We start from the raw sequence: 12,287 nt of genomic DNA, 5'->3' as shown, positions 1-12,287 counted from the left end.
TTCCCCCATTCACATTCAGAATACATTGTGAAAAAACAAAATCTTTGCTCACCATTTTTGCTCCATGCAGATATACTTCATCCAAAACTATCGGTTTCCTCATTAGGGGGACGAGTTTCTACCACCAAATTGCATGTGCATCGCCCTCGTGTCGCAATTTTAGCAACACAGAAAGGTGCCTATGTTGGAGACCAAAAGTCGTATGGCACACTTCTTAGGATTTCAACAATTTTAATAGCTTTTTTTCTAGCCTACAATCATCGATGTTACTACTAATGTGAAAACAAGACAAAATAGGACTATTCTTGCTCATTTAAGACAATTGTCAAATATCAGTACATTCATTACAGGAAAACATTTGTTGTACAACATCATGGCTACGCTGTTGGCATCACCTTTTACAGTGGATTACCGCTGTTGTGGGCCTTTAATCATTTGTCTGACTTTGTTGTTCACACAGGAGAGAGACGGGACTACCGTGGATCCTCTGGGGAGCCTCAACAACCTCATGATGCTGACAAGGCAGAGAAGAGTCTCTCCAGATCAGAACCCCCAAGGAAACGCCTGCAGAGATCCACAGGGAAGAGAACTCACTGCTGCTCTGACTGTGGGAAGAGATTCACCTCATCAGGCATTACAATTCATCAGCGAACACACACAGGGGAGAAATCTTATAGCTGTGATCAATGTGGGAAGAGTTTACTACATCTGGCTCTCTGACTTTACACAGGAGAGAAACCTTATAGCTGTACTCAATGTGGGAAGTGTTTTACTCAGCTCAGCAGCCTAATAACACACCAGAGAATACACACAGGAGAGAAACCTTATAGCTGTACTCAATGTCGGAAGAGTTTTAATAATCCATCCGGCCTGATATCACACCAGAGAACACACACAGGAGAGAAACCTTATAGCTGTACTCAATGTGGGAAGAGGTTTACTCAACAATGCAACCTGATATCACACCAGAGAACACACACAGGAGAGAAATCTTATAGCTGTGATGAATGTGGGAAGAGTTTTGCCCAATCTGGAGCGCTGACAGTGCACCAGAGAATACACACAGGAGAGAAACCTTATAGCTTGTGGTCAATGTGAGAAGAGTTTTGGTAAACTGGAGATCTGAGAGTCACCAGAGAACACACACAGGAGAGAAACCTTATAGCTGTGGTCATGTGGGAAGAGTTTTGGTCAATCTGGAGATCTGAGAGTGCACCAGAGAACACACACAGGAGAGAGACCTTATAGCTGTGATCAATGTGGGAAGAGTTTTGCCCAATCTGGAGCGCTGACAGTGCACCAGAGAATACACACAGGAGAGAGACCTTATAGCTGTAGTCAATGTGGGAACAGTTTTGCTGCATCAAGAACTCTGACTCAACACCAGAGAATACACACAAGAGAGAAATCTTTTGTCTGTGAATAATGTGGGAAGATTTTTGGCAATCTGGCCATCTGGTATCACACCAGAGAGCACACACAGGAGAGAAATCTTATAGCTGTGATCAGTGTGCCAAGAGATACTTTAATAAAATATCTCTGATCAAACATCAGAAAATACATACATGAAGAAGTTGTTTCATGATATCAATGAAAAAATGTCACAATGTAGAATGTTTTAACATTGTAGTAGGAGTATTTTAATGACGTCACAATGTAGAACCCTAAACATTTGTCCCCTGTTCTATTGATGAGTTATAACAAATAAGTGTTGTGTTCCTTTGTTTAGTGACTCCTAAATTTAAATGCATCACTCCAAAATGTAGCTGACTATCTTCTGCAGGTTGTCCTCTAACCAGTGAGGTAAAAGATATCTCCCATTTCCATGTGTTTTTTTAGTTGTGTTAGTTTCAACAGCACATTCAACCTAATTTCCCCTCTAATCGATATCAGTGATTTATTGCTTCTTGTCAAAACAACAGCGTTTTTGGTGCTTGTGCAGTTTATAAGGAGCTTGTTTTAAAAAATACAAGAAATATGATTATTGTGGCAGATGTTTGTCTATATAGCACATTTTATGTTTAGGTTTTCAATTTATCCCAAACTGTTTCTGATATTGGTTATTGATTTGGAGACGTTAAAACTGTGTTTTGACATTGGGGATATCACACCTAGCAAAATGTCATTGAAAAGACGTTGAAAATAAGACTATGTAACCGAATATTTCATATTTACATTTCATGTAACATTTAGTAATCATAATTATTTATGCAACCAACTGACAATTTTTGGGTACAATTATATTGACGTTGTTGCCCTGCTTTTAAAATATCAGGGTTAATTTTCCAGCCTGCTGAAGGTGTGGTGGAGTGGTAAACACCACCCCCTGCTCTCCCAGCTTGAGGTGGTCTCCCACAGCTCTGCTTATGTCATGTTCTGTGGCCTTGCCGTTCCATTTCTTGACTGCCCCTGTAACACAGAAATAAATACATTTAGTCAAATTATATAAAACATTAAAAGTAATCGATATGGAGCATCTATGGCCTCAGTTACACCTTGCACCTAAATGTGACTTCTGTCATCTGATCACTCCAAACTGCATTAGGTTCAGATCTACCAGGATGGGCCTTTGACAGTCTGGATGCAGTCAGGCCACTGAATATAAATAAGCAACGTAAAGAGGTGGGGTGAATGAGTGGGGAAAAGTACATTCTACACAAATGACCATAATAGCAAAGAACAAATGTGTGTGCCTGAGACCTCCTGTCTCAGCCCCCAGTATTTATGCTGCAGTAGTTTGAGTCAGGGGGCTAGGGTCAGTTTGTTATATCTGGAGTACTTCTCCTGTCCTATTCGGCGTCCTGTGTGAATTTAAGTGTGCTCTCTCTAATTCTCTCTTTCGGAGGACCTGAGTCCTAGGACCATGCCTCAGGACTACCTGACACGATGACTCCTTGCTGTCCCCAGTCCACCTGGCCGTGATGCTGCTCCAGTTTCAACTGTTCTGCCTTATTATTATTGGTCCATGCTGGTCATTTATGAACATTTGAACATCTTGGCCATGTTCTGTTATAATCTCCACCCGGCACAGCCAGAAGAGGACTGGCCACCCCACATAGCCTGGTTCCTCTCTAGGTTTCTTCCTAGGTTTTGGCCTTTCTAGGGAGTTTTTCCTAGCTACCTTGCTTCTACACCTGCATTGCTTGCTGTTTGGGGTTTTAGGCTGGGTTTCTGTACAGCACTTTCAGATATCAGCTGATGTATGAAGGGGTATATAAATAAAATCATTAAAAACTGGAAATCAACCAATCCTTAACTATGATGTTAACTACAACAGAAATAACTTAAAATGTATAACTTTAAATTAAACCAATCGTTTGCACTCATGACTTGAGTGATTAAAGTAAACCAACGTTTTGGAAATACATAATGCCATCTAACCAATCAAAGAATATTAGCTACATGCAGTTATCTTAGACAGCCAGCTAACGTTTGCTATTTAGCCAACTAGCTATTTGCCTAAACAGCATAACCAACCAGCACGGTTATGGTCGGTGAGACCAACTACCGGAGACCAATTATAACCCAACGAACAGTAAGCCAAGGTGGAAAAAGTTACAAAACTCCCGTAGTCGAATTCACAGAAAACATGCTGAAAAGTAGTGATGGGGAAACAAAGCTTCCTGAAGCATTGGCTCTTTCCAGATAATTGTTTTAAAAAAAAAGGTTCATTACTCAAGGCTTTGAGCGACACAGAATTTAGAAAAGCCACATTTTGAAAGATGACCTCCCACACCGTAGCAGCGTAGCCTTCATGTCTTCTACGAAACCACGGGCCTTGATCGAGAGCATCAAATCCATGCTGCATTGTGGGTAAACGGTGACTGACTGACTGATTTATAAATAATAAGGAGTAGTTATTTATGGCGCAAGGTGATTTGTAAATTATTCAGTCAGCAGTCACCTGCACTGTCGGCTGCAAAGTCGAACGAGCCCAACACCAAACCAATCAGGTGTTCGACGAAATGATTCTTCAGACGTCATTGATCACGTGCTGCTGATAAAGGGACACTGCTTTGAATTATACCGCTTAGCGACTTCAGTACATGCCTCATAGCTCCAGTCTCAAACTTAACCCCGTTCATGATGATGATGATGAAGAAGAGGTGGTCTGCCTGCTGGATGGAGAAAGACGCTCTCGTGGAAGAGGAGGCTGTTACAATACAAAAACAAGTAGAGGTTGAGGCTGTTACCGTGAAAGACGAAGAGAAAGAGCTCTCAGTTAAAGAAGAGGAAGACTCGTTCAGAGTCAAAGAGGAGGACGGCGACGTTACAGTGAAAGAAGAGGAGGGGGAAGTGACTGGCACATCGAAAAATGAAGAAGAGGAGGAAACTGGATATCTGGGCCAGGTTTCCCAAGCGCATCTTAAGGCGTCCGATGGTTCTAACGATGAAGGGGCCCTGATTAACACGAGTAAGTACTGTCTTAAAAACAGAAGCACAAACTCTGCGGTTTTTGAACTGATGTGTGGTGTTAAAGGGGAAATTTGCAATTGCTACATCCATATTTTGACTTTTAAATTATTTATTTATAGGCATTGATTCTTTAAGAATATAACACATGCCTCATGAGCTTAGTTCAAATGTTGTACCCCATCAGAACCCCAAATAAGCTTTTTTTACTCCAATGTTTAGAAACAATGTAAACCAACACTGTATAGCCTCAACATGGTTAAAACTATAATGTTGATATCATGGATGGTCAGTCCTTGCATCCATAGGTCTGTCTATGAATTTGAGAGTAGTTACATTTCTCCAGCCCCATCCATCTTATTACCAAAATAATGGTGTAATTACAGCATTGTTAAAGGTTGAATTGCAGATTGGTTGATTGAATATTGTGTGGCTTTTTTAAAGGTGTGTTAGAATATTCATACTAACCGTACTATTTGTGATGTTAATTGAGTATATAGTTTGCTTATTATAGTATGATGTAGTTAGTATGCCAAAAGTTCCCGGATGTCGTAATAAATTCACCAAAATATGAAATATACACGCAGTACTTTACGGCCCATAATGCAATTCTTCAGGAAATGGGTGTGACTTCACATCGATTTCAAAGTTGAAGAAAATGGAGGAAAATATTCAGCCAAAGTCCAACGAGAGCGGATACAAATGAACTGCTTTAAAAACCTGTTGGTACTAGGGGGCAGTATTTTCATTTTTGGAAAAATAACATTCCCAAATTAAACGGGATATTTTGTCAGGACAAGATGCTAGAATATGCATATAATTGACAGCTTAGCATAGAACACACTCTAAAGTTTCCAAAACTGTAAAAAATATTGTCTGAGTATAACAGAACTGATGTTACAGGCGAAAGCCTGAGAAAAATCCAATCCGGAAGTGACTCATCTTTTGAAAGCCCTGCGTTCCGATGCATCCCTATTGAGCTGTGAATGCCCTATCAACCAGATTACGCTTTCTACGTATTCCCCAAGGTGTCTACAGCATTGTGACATAGTTTTACGCATTTATGATGAGAAATACCCGCTTCATTGCGCAAGTGGTCACCTGATGCTCCCTGAGAAATGATCGCGTAAAATAGAGGTAGCCATTATTCCAATTGCTTCTACTGAGAAACCAATTGTCCCGGTTGATATATTATCAAATAGATATTTGAAAAACACATTGAGGATTGATTATAAACAACGTTTGCCATGTTTCTGTCGATATTATGAAGCTAATTTGGAATATTTTTCGGCGTTGTCGTGACCGCAATTTCCGGTCGATTTCTCAGCCAAACGTGAAGAACAAATGGAGCTATTTCGTCTACAAAAATAATATTTTGGGAAAAAATTAACTTTGGCTATCTACCTGGGAGTCTCGTGAATGAAAACATCCGAAGTTCATCAAAGGTAAACGATTTAATTTGATTGCTTTTCTGATATTCGTGACAAGGTTGCCTGCTGCTAGCAAGGCATAATGCTATGCTAGGCTATCGATAAACGTACACAAATGCTTGTCTAGCTTTGGCTGTAAAGCATATTTTGAAAATCTGAGATGACAGGGTGATTAACAAAAGGCTAAGCTGTGTTCCAATATATTTCACTTGTGATTTTCAAGAATTGGAATATTTTCTAGGAAGATTTATGTCCGTTGTGTTATGCTAATTAGTGTCAGATGATGACAACGGTCCCGTTCACGGGATGGGGTGTCACTAGAGGTTAAATAATTATGACAAATGTTGAGCAATGTAATAAAGTAATGACTTTTCAAATAGTTACGTTACACGTTATGTTAGCTACACTATCCTTACAAAACACATAGCATATCTTTACAGCAGTATGTATCGGTATGTTAACTAGCTACCTAACGTTAGTTGGCTACTTATACATCAAACTTGCCAGTATAGTAACTATATTTTAACTAACTACCCAATGTTTATTGACTTGATTAGAGAGCAGAATAACTGATGAATTTAATAACTTGTTGACTATGGCCGGTGTCAGTAAACATCTGCAAAAAAGCTCAAATTAAACTGTTGCCAGCAGCACAGTTAGTCACCAACACTCTGGATAACATGAAAACAGCCTATTCAGCTCTGCTAGGGCAAGAGTGATGTTTTCTCTGATTTGTCTAGCAAGCTATCCAACGTTAGCCAGTTAGCTTGGGTGCTTTACTGTCATTGCGAGGTCAGAACGCTTGGATCGACCCTACTCCTCAGCCATATAGTAATAGTTTACAAACAGTGGCGTTATACAAGCTTATGTTTTGGTTTCTGGTGGGGTAATACGGTTGAAACATTTAAGGCACATTCTTCAAGAATCAGTGGTTATATAGTAAATGGGTCTTTCTATAACCGCCAGTGTAGATTTCCTGTGGGGGTCAAATTGTTAGAGCTGTTGATAAGTCATTGTATAATATTCCAGCAATTATTTTCATGCCATTACATTAAAGGTGAAATATAGTATTTTCTTAGCAAGGTGTTGCTCGAAAAATGTTAGCTGCTAATCGCTAGTTAGCGGGCTAGCTAGCTTGCTAAATGTCAGAGCAAATATAGCTAGCTAATACTGCCTGGTACCAGTGCTGGTGTAGGCCTAGATAAGCATGTTTGTGCAGCGGTATCCTATCAGAAAGGAGTAAGCGAAGTATGAAGATGTTGGTTAGCTAGCAGGCTACATGAAGTAAGAAAACAACATGTAATGTAACATCTAATTAGGCTCAACTGGAAACAATGACCAACACTTTGGTTCCTACCATGTCTTCTTCTCTGAGGTTTATAGTCAGACTACACTCATCAGGTGTATTGCTGCCACCCACTGTACGGGTTTGCAAAAAAAATGGGATTAACAAATCATACTAATTACGTTTTAAATTAACACTTACCAAGTTCACTCCATTGCCCTGAATTTCAAACAAAAATTGTACTATTCAGATCCCTACACAGGTTCAGGAACCTGGGAGGGGGGACTTCTTCATTCAGTATTCCCTGTAACATTTTGTCTGTGAAGTCCTGGAGATCCAGAAATACATTTGCCGCCTTCACAATGATGTCAAGCTTCTTAGATGTTTTATTAGTTTATTATTAATGCAATTTATCACTGCGGCATTGAGGGCAATGCAAACACAATTTTGGAAATTGCTAGTTTTGGATTACTAATAATTTATTAATGCATTTTATCACTTGCTCTATAAACACAACAAAGTCCACCTCTTTCACTATTTGTCTGTTGGGATCCTTCTCCTGCATGGCTTCACTGCAGACTGTGGGACATGAACTACCTTCTCCTCTCTACTCCTTCGGCTATTTTCACTGCCTCCACGTAGGACACCTGCTGGATGGACCTAAACATCATAGCTACTACAACCTCCTTCATCCGTACAGGGCACTCCGGGAACTCTGGAACGTGATTCCCATCACAATTACACAATTACAACATGCTTCATCTGACTATGACATATTTATTCCTTCGACAAGCACTTGCCACATGTCCAACCTTTTTTACAATTGTAACACTGCAGCGGCTTCTGTATATCTCACTTACCCAGGTTTTACATCAGATGGGAGAACCACTTCACCAAACCACAGTAAAACCTTCCGTCTATCATTCATTTTAATCCACCTACCTGAAATGTTTAACCTAAATAACACAAAGCTTTCTCCTTTTGCGCTGTTGACCCACAATCGGCATCATACCACTCCTGGTCACTCAAACCGATTCCACTTTACCCAATTCATCCTTCACCATCTTTGAGACCGTTAACAGGTCACCCACAAAAACATCCTTGCTGATTCCCACTCTGACCCTAAACTGCTGTTCATTACCAACTTTAGCCCTTTTCACTCTACTGTTCTTCACCATCGTCCACTCAGTCTAACCAACTGTACTCACGCCGAGATAATCCCTCAATGCTTCCTCCATTGCTCCTCCAGTCATCCCCCGGACTCCCTCTCTCTGTGCTGTGAAAGATGTGAGTTTGTGTTCTCAAAGTAGCACCTATATTGTTTTCATTCCAGCATATCTGTTTCTTCACCAACTTGTTAACCCTTTCGTCTGCACTACTTGCTGTCATTTCCCTTCCGGATTTTCCTCTCTTGGATGTCTCCACCATGCTCCTACTCTGTCAGTAATTCCTCCCTGGTTTATTAATTTGTTATGTCAAACAACAATATGTTAAAGTTGCTTCACATTCTATTCCAAATCTAGAATTAGAATCGTCTTTGTTTCCATGATTTCAACAGTTCACCAGTTAACTAAGCCTATAATGTGGACAACAAGGATGTGGATACCAAGGAACTTCAAGCTCTCAACCTGCTCCACTACAACCCCTTCGATGAGAATTGGGGCGTGCTCAGTGTTTAGTTCCAGGGTCCTTCGCTTAGTGATGCGCTTTGAAGAACTATGGTGTTGGACGCTGAGCTGTAGTCAATGAACAGCATTCTCACATAGGTGTTCCTTTTTGTCCAGGTGGGAAAGGGCAGTGTGGAGTGCAATATAGATTGCATCATCTGTGGATCTGTTGGGGCGGTATGCAAATTGGAGTGGGTCTAGGGTTTCTGGGTTAATGGTGTTGATCACAAAGTCTTCCGAAACAGCTGATCCTCTCATGCATGTTTCAGTGTTACTTACCTCGACGTGAGCATAGAAGTTATTTAGCTCGTCTTGTAGGCTTGTGTCACTGGGCAGCTATCGGCTGTGCTTCCCTTTGTAGTTTGATGTGGCAAGCCTGCCACATCCGACGAGGGTTGGAGCCGATGTTCAAGGGGTATAGCAATCTCCCCAGGGTAGCAGTAATACGTTGAGATTTGTCCACAAAGATTTGTTACCCCTCCCATGTTGGCTCATTATTGGGATTCATTGCTGATTCCTACCTGTAGCTCACTATGAAGTGTCTATTGATACAGATAAAGGGCCCTGTTGGAGATTGCTGGTTGGTAGCTGAGTCGAGGGAACAAGCAGAGTTGGACACGGCCATGTTATTATCCCACACAGTCTCTGTGGTTTGTATGAACCCCGTTCTTGGGAATTAGATTTGATTAGATATCGTCCCAGTCTATTTCCACAGAAGGGGTCCGTTTGTCCCATTTCCAGCTAGGTTAAGAGGCGCTTTGTCATTTCCAGATTCAGTTTATTTTGGTACTGTCCATATGTAGCTTGTTTTTGGTCACAGAATGGCTGAATAAGTGCCATTGTTTTCCTGGAGCTAACTATGCAGAGCATAGCGCATGTCAAATGACTTTAGCTTCCCTCCAGGCCTGAGGGCACACGCTCTCTAGTAGGCTTAAATTAAAGATCCAGAAAATAGGAGTGGCAATATCGTCCGCGATTATCCTCAGTAAGTTTCTAGCTAGATTGTCAGACTCCGGTGGGGTCCACACTGACTTTACGGGATTCTAAATTACAATGCTTGTCTTTCATAATTTGGTCAGATATACTTGGAAGTGTATTGTCAGAGTTTGTTGCTGTTATGACATGCCTACGTTTGCTAATTTTGCCAATGAAAAAAATCATAAAAGTAGTGGGCTTTGTGATAAATTCACTGCATTAGATGGCTCATTCTCCCCCAACATTGTATGTTAAGTTCTCAAAAGCTTTTTTACTATCATTCTTTGTCATTTATCTTTGTTTCATTGTCTTTTTATTCAGTTTGTCACATGATTTCTCAATTTGCAGGACGTTTGCCAATCGGTTGTACAGCCAGACTTATTTGCCATTCCTATTGCCTCATCCTTCTCAACCATGCCATTTTTCAATTCCTAATCATTCTACTGGGATTAACAGTTTGTACAGTCATTTTCTTAATGGGTGCATGCTTATTAGTAACTGGATTAAGCAATTTCGTAAGTGCGTGCAGCGTCACAAATCATTAGTGGTGGTGCGTAAATACTATCAGACATCCCCAAATAGGTGCATCACTCTCTGCTCTCTGTTCACTAAAATGCAATTTGGTTGCAGAAACTCCTCCATGCTAATGCGGAAACCGCTAGTTATACCATAGACTTACTGTAGGACCCATAACTTCACCTAACAACAACATAGACCTACAGAAAAGTGCCTATATTGGAGACCAAAAGTTGTCTGGCACACTTCTTAGGATTTCAACAATTTTTAAATCGTATTTCTTGCATAAAATCGTCGATGTTACTACTAATGGGAAAACCAGACAAAATATGACTATTGTTGTTCACTTGACTGTCTTAAGACAAATGTCTGTAATGAATGTTAATTATTTGAAATCATTGTTTTTACAACATAATGGCTACGCTGTTGGCATCACCTTTTTACAGTGTATTTTTGCTGTTGTGGGCCTTAAACCACCCGTCTGACTTTTTGTTCACACAGGAGAGAGATGTGACTATTGTGGATCCTCTGGGGGTTCTCAACAACCTCCTGATGCTGACAGGGCAGAGAATAGTCTCTCCACTTCAAAACACCTCAAGAAACACCAGCAGAGACCCACAGGGAAGAAATCTCATTGCTGCTCTGACTGTGGGAAAGGTTGCAAATATTCATCAGAACTTAAAATACACCAGAGAACACACACAGGAGAGAAACCTTATAGATGTGGTCAATGTGGGAGGAGTTTTACCACATCTAGCAGTCTGACATTACACCAGAGAACACACACAGGAGAGAAACCTTTTAGCTGTGGTCAATGTGGGAGGACTTTTTCTACATCTAGCCATCTGACAGTACACCAGAGAACACACACAGGAGAGAAACCTTATAGCTGTGATCAATGTGGGAGGAGTTTTGTTCAATCTAGCCAGCTGACTTCACACCAGAGAACACACACAGGATAGAAACCTTATAGCTGTGGTCAATGTGGGAGGACTTTTACTACATCCAGCCATCTGACATTACACCAGAGAACACACACAGGAGAGAAACCTTATAGCTGTGATCAATGTGGGAGGAGTTTTGTTCAATCTAGCAATCTGACAGTACACCAGAGAACACACACAGGAGAGAAACCTTATAGCTGTGATCAATGTGGGAGGAGTTTTGTTAAATCTAGCCACCTGACTTCACACCAAAGGACACACACAGGAGAGAAGCCTTATATCTGTGATCAATGTGGGAAGAGATACTCTGATAAAAGATCTCTGATCAAACATCAGAAAATACATACATGAAGAAGTTGTTTCATATCACTGAAATAATGTCGCAAATTAACATTGTAGTAGGAGTGTTTTAATGATGTCACAATGTAGGATGTTTTAACATTGTAGTAGGAGTATTTTAATGATGTTCTACCTTATCGTTTACCCTGTTCAATTGATTGCAGCATGATATGGATATTAGCCTCAGGGGAAAATCCAGGCGCTGAATTGAAAGAGTATTATTTAACAAAAAGTGAGTAACAACAAAGGAGCTGTGTTACAAAATGCAGCACTTCAAAATGTAGCCAGCGGTTTTCTACTAGTTGAAAAAGCTGCTTGTTTAAAAAATACATGTAATATAATAATTGTTGCAGATGTTTGTATTTTCACACATGAAAGCAGTATAATAAATTGGTCTATAATAAATTTTATTCACAATCTGACATCACTCCAGTATTTCTTGACAACATTCAAATGCTAATTGTCTTTATTCCACTACTGAAGAAGCATGACTGAAATCACCTCATATTTCAAACATTCAGCCTGACAAAATAAACATGTTTTATTATTCCATGCCTCACCATTTAAGTGAAGTATTGCCAATACATATTAACAAATGGGTGTACATTTGGGTTTGATTTTCATATTTAACATTTAGTAATCATAATTATTTATGCAACCAGCTGACCATTTTTGGGTACAATTATATTGACAATGTTGCCCTGCTTTTAGAATATCA

At 40.2% G+C, this 12,287-nt stretch overlaps 1 protein-coding gene across 1 annotated transcript; it reads left to right on the top strand.

Annotated features, from left to right (window-relative positions):
* The first annotated feature begins 3,913 nt into the window (after positions 1-3,913).
* LOC116366886 (zinc finger protein 22-like) lies at positions 3,914-11,755 on the top strand. The gene is made up of 2 exons (XM_031818747.1): positions 3,914-4,414; positions 10,788-11,755. Exons 1-2 carry the CDS (start codon positions 4,084-4,086, stop codon positions 11,246-11,248), a joined length of 792 nt encoding a protein of 263 aa, XP_031674607.1. The 5' UTR covers positions 3,914-4,083; the 3' UTR covers positions 11,249-11,755.
* Positions 11,756-12,287: the final 532 nt, after the last annotated feature.

This window comes from Oncorhynchus kisutch, unplaced genomic scaffold, assembly GCF_002021735.2.
Source record: "Oncorhynchus kisutch isolate 150728-3 unplaced genomic scaffold, Okis_V2 scaffold1605, whole genome shotgun sequence".
In the NCBI taxonomy this organism is placed as follows: domain Eukaryota; kingdom Metazoa; phylum Chordata; class Actinopteri; order Salmoniformes; family Salmonidae; genus Oncorhynchus; species Oncorhynchus kisutch.
The sequence above is the reverse complement of the archived record's forward strand: the minus strand, read 5'-3'. Positions and strand labels throughout refer to the sequence as shown.